The sequence below is a fragment of the Homalodisca vitripennis genome, unplaced genomic scaffold (genome assembly GCF_021130785.1).
Source record: "Homalodisca vitripennis isolate AUS2020 unplaced genomic scaffold, UT_GWSS_2.1 ScUCBcl_13003;HRSCAF=23019, whole genome shotgun sequence".
Classification (NCBI taxonomy): domain Eukaryota; kingdom Metazoa; phylum Arthropoda; class Insecta; order Hemiptera; family Cicadellidae; genus Homalodisca; species Homalodisca vitripennis.
The window spans coordinates 26,285-41,368 of record NW_025789147.1 but is presented as its reverse complement, the minus strand read 5'-3'; the positions used below and the strand labels follow the sequence as shown (position 1 = coordinate 41,368).

At 37.3% G+C, this 15,084-nt stretch overlaps 1 protein-coding gene across 1 annotated transcript; it reads left to right on the top strand.

Moving 5' to 3' along the window:
• Nucleotides 1-204: 204 nt before the first annotated feature.
• On the top strand, nt 205-1,456 carry LOC124375082 (sialidase-like). Its single transcript, XM_046833202.1, has one exon. It carries the CDS (start codon nt 209-211, stop codon nt 1,454-1,456), a length of 1,248 nt encoding a protein of 415 aa, XP_046689158.1. The 5' UTR covers nt 205-208.
• The last annotated feature ends 13,628 nt before the right edge of the window (nt 1,457-15,084 follow it).

Below are 15,084 nucleotides of genomic sequence, written 5' to 3'. Positions count from 1 at the left end.
ACACTTTCAGTGGTGTGATTTGTTATTATGTAGTAATTTCTATAGATATACCATTTCTATCTATAAAACTAGTTTACTGTTTATATCATCAGGATTCTACGTTGCACTATACCTAGCTTATATAATGATTAAAAAATGCAATTGGTTTAACTCACAGAATATGGATTTCAATAGTGTTGAAAACACTTTCTATGTTTAGGTACTGCTAATGCTGCTTACGGTATGGGGTTCAATGTTGTTAACAAAGTTTCATAAGAATGCAAGACAACAACGTCCTGGACGACACACAACTAGTCCTACCATATCATCCACAGGAACACCTCCCAGTATGTCTAACTCTTCAACAACATCGCCCTCTACAACATCTTCTCCAACAAATACAACCACATCTAACACTCCAGCCACACCTACAACGCCTACAGCTCCCGGAACTTCAGTTACTCCTACAACGCCATCTACTCCTGAGACTACTACACCTGCTACTCCAGTTACACCGGTTTCTCCTGGAACCCCTGCTACACCTGGAACCCCTGCAACGTCTGCCCCTCCTGTAACACCTGGGACATCTGCGACTACCCCTTCAACTCCCGTAACTCCTGTAACATCTGTACCCCCTACATCCCCTACTATTCCAGCAACTTCTGATATACCATCCACACCTGTTACTCCTGGATCCCCTGCAACGTCGGCTTCCACTCAGGAAACACCTGGAACTTCAGCGACTAGTGCTACACCTGAAACCTCTACTCCTTCAACAACTGCAGTTACTCCTGGAACCTCTGTTACGCCTGGAAACCCTGCAACATCTACCACTCCTGTAACACCTGAGACCTCTGCAACTCTTTCACCATCCACTACACCAGCTGAAACCCCTGTTACAACAACTAATTCTGCAACGTCTGCTACTCCTCCTACCTCTGCATCACCTTCCACTACTGGACCTTCTGCAACGCCTGCAACCTCTGCAACACCTGCAACTACTGGAGATCCTACTTCGTCTGATACTCCAGCAACAACTGGAAATCCTGCTACTCCTGGAACCCCTGTAACGCCCGCTACTCCTACAACACCTGGAATTCCTCCAACACCTGCAACCCCAGCTACGCCTGCTTCTCCAACAACTGGATCTTCTGCTACACCTGATATCCCTGTAACACCTGGAACTCCTGTTACAACTATAACACCCGCAACACCAGGAACCCCTGCAACGCCTGCTACTCCTACAACACCTGGAATTCCTCCAACACCTGCAACCCCAGCTACGCCTGCTTCTCCAACACCAGGATCTTCTGCTACACCTAATATCCCTGTAACACCTGGAACTCCTGTTACAACTATAACACCCGCAACACCAGGAACCCCTGCAAAACACCTGGAATTCCTCCAACACCTGCGACCCCAGCTACGCCTGCTTCTCCAACACCAGGATCTTCTGCTACACCTGATATCCCTGTAACACCTGGAACTCCTGTTTACAACTATAACACCCCCAACGCCAGGAACTCCTGCAACGCCTGCTACTCCTGCAACACCTGGAATTCCACCAACACCAGGATCTTCCAGCTACACCTGATATCCCTGTAACACCTGGAACTCCTGTTACAACTATAACACCCGCCACACCAGGAACCCCGGCAACGCCTGCTACTCCTACAACACCTGGAATTCCTCCAACACCTGCAACCCCAGCTACGCCTGCTTCTCCAACACCTGGAACCTCTGATACACCTCCTATCCCTGTAACACCTGGAACTCCTGCTATAACAGCAACACCCACAACCCCTGCAACAGGAATCCTGCAACCTCTGCTACTCTGCAACACCTGGAACCTCTGATACACCTGTCATCCCTGTCACACCTGGAACTCCTGTTACAACTGCAACACCCCACAACTCCTGCAACACCCACAATTCCTGTAACACCAGGAACCCCGGAAAACGCCTGCTACTCCTGCAACACCCACAATTCCTGCAACACCAGGACCCCCTGCAACGCCTGCTACTCCCGCAACAGCTGGACCCTCTGATATACCTGCTACCCCTATAACACCTGGAACTCCTGTTACAACTGGAACACCAGCTACTCCCACAACACCTGGAACACCTATTACTCCATTAACACCAGGAACCTCTGCAACACCTGAAACTCCTGTAACAACTGGAAGTTCACTAACCTCTGTTACCCCTGTTACTCCTGGAACGCCCACAACACCATCTTCCCCTAGTAACCCAATGCCACATATTAATCAACCTGTAATCATAAACTTTAACTACAACCAATAGTATAACACCTTCTACTATCATAATTATTCTTCCGTCTTCTTCAACTTGTGGAACTCATCTACAACTATTGTAACTCAGACAAATATTGTATATTTGCAACATATGCTTGTCCAATAATTTGTCTAAAAAAACTCCAACCCCACATCTGCTGTAGTTGTTCCTAAACACACGTTACATCTGGAACTACCTATTGTTGCTGGAAATTCAACATCTTCATAATTTGTTACACTTTTTCAATAAAAATCAATATTGAGACTAAGATACTTGACGCCTGTCTGGCCCCCTCAACCTACCTTATAATTTATTTTGTTACAATAAATGATAATTCAAAGATTTGTGTTACAATTTTATTCTAAGTAAGTTATAATCTTCACAAGTAAAACAATCTGATTAATGGAGTAAACTGTAATAACATTTAAAGAAAGCTCTTAAGTTTAATATTTCTTTATAGACAATTCTATTAGTTATAGTATCCCTGGAAGGATTTTAATGCTTTCTTGGAAATAAATATGCTATTGTTCAATATTGCAATATAAAAGTCAATTAAGGCAACCATATTGTAGCACTAAATGGTGTTTTGAACTAAAAGTGTTTCTTCAATCAAGTAAACAATTTTCTACAATACGCTCCCTCTACGATCCTGTTCAAGTAGCCTATGGTTCATTCTAAATATTTAAAGTTTTAAGTCTTAAATATTCTCATTGCAACAGACCAAATATTATGAAGGAAACAGGATTTCCCTGCAAATTTGACATCGTTCAGTGATACAAAAAATCTGCTACACTAGTTTTCGAGATCTGCAACCCGACCTCTTCCTCAGGTCGATAACTAATCTAACACATTAACCACAGTTCTTTGTGGTTGGTTGGTCAGTCCAGACCTATTGTGGATGTATTCTTTATTTATTTTGATAATTAGTGTTCCCTTTATATTAAATGCATATTTTAGATATAGTGTGTATGGGGTTGACACACAACGTTGTGATTCCTAACTTATGCATGTCACAACGCTCTGATATGACTTGTTATATTTCAACATAGATTGTAGTACGTGTTAGGTTAGTTATTCACCTAAGGAAGAGATCAGATTGCAGATCTTGGATAGTAGTGTTACTGATTGTTTGTATCAATGTACGGTGACAAATATCCGGAAAAATGGTTTCCTTCACAATTCTTCCATCGTCAAAAACAAACTTTAAATAAAGAACCAATATTATTAATACTAAATTTAATGTAATATTGTAAGGAACATCATAAAACACTTTCCTTCTACTAAAATTAAATAGCTCTTGCCTTAATTATACAATTAAAACATACTTTTTCACGTATATTTTCTCAACTTGACAGATGTCAATTCTTAAATCTGTCTGGTATTTTCCAACTATCTTAAAAGTGTTCTTTAAAAATGTATGGTGTTCCTTCAAATTCACTAAAATTAAAACAAATTATTATTAGATTTACAGATCATATTTTATAGAATACGAGAAGCATTGCGCAAGTGAACAAGGGTTTGTTCACTTGCGCAATTTCACTTGCAGAATGGTTTGAAGACTTCAAGACTACTATAATAAACGCTTTAAATGCTCTAAACAATCACTACAATTCCACATTATGGGATTTTATACTGTAGTACGTTTTCCGTGGTGTCATTTTCCATGAGTCTGTTTGGTTCAAAATTTCACCAATCGCAACTCAACTAGAATCCGTAAACCCCCTAGTCTTTGTATAAGTGTAAAACAACTGAATAAATTGAGGTCTACTCTTCCCTGAAAATCACAATTTTCTTGCAAAATTAACTTAATTAGACCGTATCCTTTCGTGAGGAATCATATTGTTTTTTTAACTCACAATTTCACAATTCTACTTACAAAAGAATACAAATTTTTATTGATGTATTTGGCTTGTATATAAAATTTGTAAATTTGATGTCGTTTTATAATCTCAAGAGTTGGCAGTAGTGGAACAACTTTGAAAATCCTCCATAAGAACAACGTTAATGAACCTCATGCACTTTTATGACCCGAATTTTTATCGTATTTAAACCATGTTCTTATGGAACTGCAATCAAGATAGGCGCCAGAACGGTTGGCCCTTAAATCTTAATATAGGATTTAATAGTTACCAGAAGTAGTAGAATTTTAATAATTGAAAACAATAATTTTCTATTTTTGTTTGTTTACATTTTCCTATTCTACATAGATAAAAAATAAAGGGAAATAAACAAGAAACCAATATTGGAACATGAAAAATAATTGTCACTGTTGTATATTATTGGTTTTTGTGTTTCATAGTTAGACAACAGGTTTCTCTTAAGAGTTCTTCGCCACTAAAAGATGACTTTTTATATTTTACACGTGGTTTCTTGAAACATCTAGAGATTATCGAAAAGCGTCCATAGTTTTATTTGGACACATATCCCAGACATAGGATTTTAAATTTCATTATTCAATCCTAAAGATGATTTATTAGCCTGATTATTGCCTTAGAAAAGGCGCCACCGAATAATAAATATTCTTAAAAGATGGAATTGAATATAAGCACAAAATAAGTTGTGGCACGAGATGTGCACGCCCACGTAACGTAAGTGTGCATGATAAGCGGAAATCTTTGGGGCCCACTTAAGCTACACCTCTGGTATTAGAGTTCAAAATAACAGATGATATATTCAAAAGTAATCTTTAATGATTCTGGAAAGAGTGTAACCTACCCCGATTTAAGCATTAGTTATTTAGTATAGAAGAGATTGGAACGCTGTTAGAGATTTCTGATTGAAGCAAGCAAAATTTATTGCATCATACATTTATATAGCAGCATGGTATTTTTAATGAATTGTCTATTTTTGTGTTTATATATTCCTATATTTCTAAAGCTGTAATAACTGTACTATGATTAATTAAATGCAGATATATAAATATACATTCATTAAATTTGTGTAAGTGACAATAGACTGAATTAATTTCAATCAACATAGAATCAAAAAAGTACTTGCTCCGCTGGTACTCTAAGCCGGATCTCTCACTTTCCTCACGAGTATGCTACCACTACACCACAGAGTCGATAAGTTAGACTAAATGGTCAAATACAAAATAATAGAATCGTAAAAAGTAAAAAGTCTGTAGTGTAATGGTAGCATACTCACCCGGCAAGAGAGAGATCCAGGTTCGAGTCTCACCGGAGTAAGTACTTTACAAACAGTTATTTTACTTTTATTTGTTCATTGAGCGCAAAGTAAATTTTAATTTGTCTACTATTTTAAAGGTGGATACTTGCGTACATTTTATTATAATGCCATAATAATCCAAACAGGCTCTGCCTCGGAAGCCCTTTCATCAAAAAAATTATTAAAATCTTGTTAATTTTTTTGACATTATGAAAGTAAACTCTTATTGTGCAATAATGGTAAATTTAATTTTAAATCATTCTTAAGTAGGGCTACAAGAGAATTGGGTTTTTATGTAAAACGAATTACGTGTAACTATTTTTGTACTTCGAGGAAATAAATATAATACACCTCTACTGTAATTTAAAATGTTGGTAACTATTTGGTTTTAATATTTGACGAATGCTAGTGGAATTTGTTGGAATGGGTAGGATGTGACGTATTGGAATTATTTCCTGAATACTACGGTAGTGCTTAAGAATTTGTGGCTTTTGTATTTTCTGCCATTGATAGATTGTAACCACAGTGTCCGGCACACATTGTGTGAGTTGGAGTGAGACAGAGATAGTGCCGCGGTGGAGGGGCGCTGTATTCCGCGGTCACTCTTCTGCAACATCCAGCAGCCAGTGTGGTGTGCGACGTCCGGCAAGACGGACATGTCAGCGATGTGTTCCAGGATGATGAGACGCCTCCGCGCCGCCTTCAAGCCGGATTCCGAGCGGGACACCTCCCTCAGGCACATCCGGAAGCCCTCCATGTACCTCCCCAAGCCTCCGGAGTCCCGCCCGGCCTTGGCTCTTATCAGTGGTATGTCACACTTCTGTACTTTGATAACGTTAGGAAATTTACAGAGATAAGGCTAAGAACACCTGGAGAAAGGTCCATGTGATGATTACTTTCCAGCCGTTGAACTGGAAAGTACCTAACAAGCCATGGCACTCCTTTTGGTGTAAAATGCGTTTTACTCTTGATGAATTCATGATGAGCCGCTGGAATTTTTGAAAGTGCTGGATCTGAAGATTGTGTTTTGAATGTAAGAAGTAGGAATGTCTCAATGAGGGGTTTACCTATTAAATTTAGAAATCTGTTGGTGATTGCGATACAATTTATATTGTGAATGTAATTCAATAAAGGGTTATTATTACATAGACATATAGTTTAATCTGCTCTATTTAGTTTCATATAGTTAGAACTATTGTAGAGCATTATTGTTAGTTGTTCTTTCCTACTTTTTCGTTTTTAAAATACATTTATAGCACGGAAATATGTGAGAATTTCAAAAATTTAAATTATAAACTTAAATTACTCACTTTCAAAACCATCACAGTTCCTTTTTGCAATTTAAAATTCAACTTAACTTAAAATTCCAGTGTTGTAGCCAGCAGCATTGTTCGGTTCTCCACAATCCAAAAAAAAACTTGTGGAAAACGCTGGTTTTGTAAAATTTTGATAGGCGTGGTCTCCGCAACCGATCTGAATTAGGGGGGGGGGGTTAAATATTTAAAGTTCCTGGTTACCTATCATCAAAATTGTTACAAGGGCGTGCTTCTTCCTAAGAAAATGGTAGATCTCAAACAATTATATGATAAACATTTAGTCGTATAATTAAAGGAGTATGTCTAAAGAGGTTTTTTATATTTTTGGGATATGTCGATCCAACAACAACATAAAAATTTTTTTGAAATAAGTAGCAACAATTAGAAATTAAGAAGGAAATTAATCTGTATAAATAATTTTTCAAGCAAACGTTTAGAGGGTACTAAATACCAACAGTCATCCCATTATAAATCCTAAAATTGTAGGATAAAACTGCTTATTTATACCTATTTTTAAACAGTTGGATTACAATTGAATCCACATGCCGGTAGATTTTAGAAACTGAATACAGCACTCAACATTTATAAATAGTTTCGTTCAGTTCTTGCTGAAGAATTGAACAGTTTCATAGTGAAACTGCAGATCGGATAAAGGAGACGGAAACCTTAGAATGAGGCTGGAATCAACTTTTTAGGGTAAGAGCACACAAGAACGTAACCAGGAAAAAATTTTGGCGGGAGGGGGGTGAAAACAACTAATGTTATCCCAAAATGGACAGAAAGTAAGGCCCCATTTTGTTCCTTAAGAAGTTCTTGACCCGTATCTACGTCGAGATCGATCTTTCAGCAGTACATGTGAGTAATACTGAATTATTTAAATAATAATATTTGTTATTAAAATAGTAATTGAAAAAAATGAACAATCCCTTGGACCCCCTCACTGGCTACGTCCTTAATTATGATTATGCATCCAATAAGAACTTTGATTTAAGAGGTCATGAACATTCTTGGAACGTCGTGTCGAGCAAAATGACATAAGATCGCTTCGTCGTAATCCATTATTAATAATTTACTGGGCATGATTATTTTTGTCTTATTAGTATAATGTATACAGATAAGATGCGCCCAATTCAATTAAAATGCGATGACAGTTTTAATCTGTGAATGTTGAGTTTAGCTTCAGTTCACCTTCCTCTTAAGTGCAGCATTTGAAATCTGATGCTGTCGCAGACTTGACTCCTGAAGTCTGGAGTCATGACTCAGACTGGAGCTAAACTCAACATTCACATTGAATTAACCCTAATCATCATAGCTACGTTATGTGTAGAAGACTCGGTTGCTCCACCGTGCTGTGGGATCATGTCAGTTAGCATCTTAGTGCAATCAATTGTGCACCTGATGAGACAATGAGAATAGCTCTTCACCTATATTGCACTACAGTTTGTAGTCTAGTTGTCTTTGATCGTCGAAACGATGCAAAGCTCGTTGAGCTTCTTCGTCGCCGACTATTTTTGGGTTCCTTCAAACGAACATGGCTCCAGATTACAGGAGTCAAATCTGCAAAACAATCAGATTTCAGATGCTGCACTTAAGAGGAAGGTGAATTGGAGCTAAACTCAACATTCACATTGAATCATCCCTCCCCACCATACCTATGTTATGTGTTGTGCTATGCTTAATCTGTTTTAATTGTTTACTTTTCCATTATTTGTTAAATTTCTCTTGTATTCCAATTTAACAGGGCTTTTTAGAACAACCCAATAGAAATACCATGTGTTTTCCTAGAATTTGAAAAAATTTTCAATTTTTACTCAGGAGGTATTTGTTTTGTTTTCAACTTGAATAGTCATGAGGAGCTACTAAACATTAAGATTTTTTATTAAAACCATCCACCTGGAATGGATGATAAGTATTTAAATATTTTTAGTAAAAAAAAGCCCGAAAGCTAAAAAAAGTGCATCTTAGTGCACTCAGTTGCCCACTTGATGACACAATGAGAATACTTCTTCACCTAGATTCCACTACAGTTCAGGTGTCTGCTGTAGAAACGATGATAAGAGTTCGTTGAGCTTCTTCGTTGCCGATTATTTTTGGATCCCTTCATGAACAAAAGAGTCACGAACAAAATTGTAAAATAGAGTTTCAAGATGTAATTTGCTTGCATTTAATCTACATGTACTACAAAAGTTGTAAATCGGTTGTCGTTTATTCAGAGTTATTCCTATTATTGGTTTTGGTTCCGCAGAAATAAACAGAACTTGTACCAAACAGGTGACGTCACGAAATAAACTGAAACGTCAACAAAGCCGCTTTGGAGGTGTAATGTGGGCCGACCCTGCGGCTGGACGCCCTTGACTTGGATAACTCTCTCCCCCCCCCCCCCCTTAACAACCGGACTGAGGAAACCCACAACAGACAGGCAGACAGACAGACAGACAGCGATATGGATGATTCAGAGTTGCTTTCCTGCTGATATTATTGCGATGCAATTCTGAGTAAAATCATCGGTTATCTGTTCTTATTTTACATTCTCAGGAAAACTAATTACCTAGAAACAACCATATAATCTGTTTCTTTTCAATGAGAAATCACAATCCATTTGTATAAATTAAAGTTGTAGTCATCAAAAAAAACACGGACTTTAGGACCAGCTTGAATGTTTAAATCTGTTTCCAGAAATTTGATTTAATTTCATATTCTCCTCCTCCCACACACAAAATGTGTTACCATCAGAACACCTTCAGTAGCTAATTTTCTGTGGGAATTCACTAATAGTCACTTTTACTTAAATTTAAAATAAGTTGTATAAGCTGTAATTAAAAAGTACTCAACGGTAACCGAATGCTTTTGGTTATTCATTACTCAGATGCAAAATTATAACGCCGAGATACAAGAAATTACAAATACAAGAGATTTGTCCAATGGATGATGGTCTACACGAGATTGGAGGGGGGGGGGGGTAATTTAACGTGACCATAGCTCAAGATTTTTTAAAATTTTTTAGAACATCCTCCGTTATATTTGAAGTGTCAATGACTACCTAAGAAATATTTCTTAAAGCCATTATTCATTTACTGAGTTTAACTTTCACAACTTGAGCCAAGACAAGAATACTAAACCACCTAGAATAGGACCTACATTGTAAATGTTTCAAACTTTGAAGCAGCGCAACTTTTTTTTAAAGGGTGAACCTTTTCAGATCGGATTCGCGGCATTGTACTCTACTAATAGAGACCTTTAATTTGATGTACTACTCGACCAATGTACTACTCTAATTTAAGATTTCCTTCTGACTTCTTGAGGGCCATCCCTCGTTGATATGATAAAAATGGCAGTTACTTCAAAAAGCAGAATTATATGTACAGCAATGAGTTACAACGTTTTATTCCTTTACCTGTAATCGTTTGGGAATTATCAAGCCCGTGCGAGACCTTTTTATACACCCTATATATTGGGTTAACTTAAAACAGTACTTAAAATTGTCCGATTTGAATTATTTTTACATATTTGTTGTAACTAAAGCAAGGTTAATGATGCTATAGTTATAAACATTCAAAATAATCTTTTAGAGAAAAAAATAGAATTTGTGATTTTGAAAGAGATATCTTATCGCCTACTCGCGATAAGAGAGAAGGATGCTCGCCACAATTACAGTGTTTGCAGATAACAACCCTAAGGCAGATGTCCCAAATGATAAGTACTATAGATACATAGATAAAAAAACCCGTTTCCCCTTGTTTGTCTGATACTACCGAACGACGCGGGCGAAGTAGATGCAAGTGGGTTTTGATTTGAATATTCTAGAGCCAATAATTGTAACATGATGACAAGTCCCCCCGCGCCGCCTTTCTGCGCAGATCACAAGATAGCTCCCACTCTCCCCTTTCAAGGACGGATCAGCATTATCACATTATATTCTGATATCAATAGCTTATTATATAATTAGCTACAGCGTTCCGGCCATAGTTTTAGTTTTCTCCATGCTTTTCGAATTTACGCACGTATTAAAATTCCTACCCTTTTCAGTTCTTCCCAATTTTTTTCTTCTTGAACATTTCTAAAGTATATGTCATAAAATCCTAATTATTATACCTTTAAAAATTGTATTTTTCTAAATTTTAAAGCATATTTTAAAAAGAAATAATAAAATCTTCGCTCTTTCTTTCAAGCGTGACAGCCATAGAAATAATGTAAAAAATCCCGAAAAAAGATCTTCACTCAGTTGTTTTAAAATCACATTAAACAATTTATATTGGATTTTTAAAAGGGGCCATAACCACAATCCACAATTTTGTCAATGCCGATTTCATCACCTGCATTATCCACCTCTTAGAAAAACATTTTTATATCCCTTTCGACTCTTAATTTATTTGTTAATCATAAAACAATTATTTTTATTCATTTATATCACACATTTAAATACACTATTTAGCGGGGAAGTAGCCAACGAGTCCAAGGGGATCCGGACCCCCCAAATTTCAATTTTTCCAATTATTTTTCTAGAAAAAGAATACTTATTATTTAAAGTGTTACTGACATGTACCGTTCTCAAGATTTAAAAGAGTCAAGAACTTTTTTAAGGAACAAAGTTGGGGAATGAGCGGTTGACTGTACTTGCCTTACTTTCTGTCCATTACGTGTACATTCAGTTTCTCCAGAGCAAGTACTATATACGATGGCTCAGAAGTCAAGAAGAATCTTACTTTGTAAAAACTCTTTTACATATCATCATTTCTCAATGTACTGTGTTTTGCAGAGAATAAAGGCATCTTTTTTGTAATTACATAACTACATAAGTCTAATCAATTTCAGTTATTAATCCTACACAGCCTACTAAAGCAATGTTCCCACAATTATGAATACCAATTTTCCATACAACCTATTCAAATACGTAAAAAATGTGGCATAATTCACTTCTTTTTACTTCTTAGATTTGAAGATTTCAAAATTTAAATGTGTCCGTGGAAGACACCCTCCCCATTTTTCCTGGCTACGTCCTTTCTAATTGGTCCTCGACTTTGAAAACTTACCGTGTATATAGATGATGGGAGAGAGTCTTCTAAATTCTCAGCCAATTAAACTGCGAAGTAGCTAATTAAAAGTATAAGAATATGTTTTAAATTTAACAATTCAGAACTGAATTTTAACATTTTAATGTGTACCCACTAATTAAGTTCACTTGCGTCTCCAAAACCATCCAAAAATGCCATTATCAAGTCATCATCTATTAATGTTTACTTGGCAGAAAATAATTCCTCTTTATTAAGTGCACTACCTTAGGCAAACGTGATTTACTCGTATAATTGTTATCCAATTCTGAGATATGTTCCAATACTCAACACTGTATTCTTCTTGAAGTTAGATGAAAATTGTTACAACAGTATTTAACATTTTGACGATTGAGTGAGTTGGTGGAAATTTTCAATTTATCATACATGAGATCCATATTCCATCCATCCCACTTTTATCTGTAATTCCAGCTAATACAACGCAGTAAAAAAACTTTTTGCCGGTAAGCTTTTTAAGATGATAAAGTTCAAAACTTTGTAAAAGAACGTGGACTGCACTTTAATGGATAAAACGACCGGGTAACTAACCAGTTTAAGTACTTGCAAAGCAGAAAATGTGTAGGAAAGAAATATCTAGATCACTTGTACGAATTCCTTCCACTAGTCGTAAAAGGTAGTGTTTTCCAAACAGCCAGCTATCCTGTCCTTGCCTGTCCAGAGATGGAGCGAGCAAGATGGAGATGGACCTTCTCTCCCCTGAAGGAAACCCAATCCTGTACCCTCCATGCATAGTGATCAGGATCCCCAACGTAACGCCGAAGTCTGTCAAAGCAACGGTTCTTGGAACATTCGGCTATGTTTAGGTTAGTTAGTGTAGGGTGTGCCGGGGCAGAGGAAAGAATGGGATAAACATAGCCCTGACCCGACGTTTATGAGCATGACCTCAACCCGGGGTTTCTGCAATTAGACCGTTAACTTTATTACTTTTCACCGAACACTGTTACCATTGTCTATGCAGAAACTCGTATCAGCAGCTTCGAAATAAAGCTCAGATCGATGTGTTTCCAAACTTAATTAATCTTGTTTCTTAGACTTCATAACAATTTGGTTACAGCACCAAAGGATTTTAAAATAATTTCAACTGTTTGTGAAGACATACTAACATTTATAAATTTTATTTCACTTACATCTCACCCCATGTCATTTCAACTTATTTCCCTATGATTATACAAAATCATAGGAGTGCCGATTGCCGAGCGGTCTAAGACGTTGGACTTTTGTGCCTGAATTAAAAATAGCGCAAGGTGGCAGTTGCACTTTTTATCAGTACCATCTACCTTGTCCATCGACACTTCCCCTTATTTTTTCATGGGTTAAAAACCCACAAAAACAATCAGTGGTTTAAGTCGGGATAGGATATAATTTATCAGAATCTCTTTATTTACATCTGAAATTGTTGAAAACCCTTTGAGGACCACGCGTGCGATTTTTGGACGTTAGGAACTTGTGCCAAAAGGACCAGGCGGTCGATTTCTGGACGTCAAAGTTTTAATGATACTTTTAAATAAAATATTGTAACCACAGCTGAGATTCTTATTTCCCTTTAAAGTTGACTTCATACTTTATGTAAAAACATGTTTTAACTCAATTGAAAACATCATTGAAATCAACTACAATGCTTTTATAATAACGCTATCAGCTGACTGCTCCTCTGTTCGTCGTTTCCGCTTCACAGCGCTAGCGGACAGCGGACAGACGAAACGACGCGTCGTTCCGCTTCACAGCGCTAGCGAACAACGGAACGACGAAACGACGCGTCGTTCCGCTTCACAGCGCTAGCGGACAACGGACCGACGAAACGATACGACGTGACTTTGCTGTTTGTTAACATCATTTGCTAGTCGGCTTTGTGTTCGTGCTGCACGTGTACTAAATTTGTATTCAAGTGTTGTGTTATTTATATTTATTTACGTATGATTTTGTGAAACTATTTAGTTCTTTTTTATCACAATGGATTACGATAACTTGAGAACAAGTGAACCTGATCGTGAGCTGGACGCAGAGCTTGATTCAGACGAATCAACTCTTCTATTTGATGATGACTCAGATGATGACCCAACGTTTGATCCGAATCAGGCATCAACATCAAGGGTATTTTCAAATCAAGGTAGGCCTAGTCCTGTATTTGACTCAGATAGCGACAGTGATTACTATGTTGTGCCTCGACAACCAAAGCGGCGGCCTAAATTACAACCGAGATCTATGCCAGTACCTTTACCTACACCTAGGCAGAGAGCTGTATTTAGCGATGAATCTGATGATGATGTAGGTCCAGAACCAGTAATAAATAGTTCAGATGAAAATGACAATAGTGGCCAAAACCCAGAAATTTGGGAAAAAGTTAGTGAGAATGATGGCAATGCCACACCTTTTGTTCACAACTTTTGTATCTTGAACAGCCTGGTCCAAGGCATTGAAATTTTGATCCCAGCACCACAAAACCAATCAAATACTTTGAGCTATTTTTTACTACCTCAGTATTGTCCATGTTTGCTACTGAAACTAACAGGTATGGAACACAAAGTATAAGAGCAAGAGGGAATAACATTTCACCACACAGTAGATTGAAATCTTGGTCCCCGGTGACACTATCAGAAATCAAATCTTTTATTGCTGTTATACTAAATATGGGTTTAGTGCGAAAACCAACAATCAAGTCATACTGGTCTAAAGCAGGCTCTCAAATAACACCTTGGTTTGGTAAAATGTTTCCACGGTCACGGTTTGAGTCAATAGTAGATAACATTAAACTACCAAAAGGTAATGAACCTAGTTGTGATGGTGCTCAAAAAATTTCAACCCTTACACTGACTGTAATAGGCTCTTTCATTACTATTATTGTGGGCTCCAGCAACTTTCTATTGACGAAAGCCTTATAGGCACCAAAAACCAAACATCGTTGATACAATATTTGCCAAATAAACACCACCACCGCTGGGGCATAAAAATGTGGGATTTGTGTGATGCTATTTCTAAATATTGCCTTAGCTTTTTTTTGTTATAAAGGTGCAAGGTCACAAGAGGATAAAGATGAGATAAAGCGAAATGATTAGCCTATTCAGTAGTTTCAAAGCTTCTGGTAGCCTGTAATTACTTTTACAAAGGATACCATGTTTTCTGTGACAATTTTTTTTCGAGTCTACCCCTGGTGAAGATGTTATATTCCAAAAGTACCTTCTTGACTGGAACCATTTGTAAAAATAGGAAGGGTCTACCTACTGAGATAAAAGATAAAATAGAACCGGGACAATCAGTTTA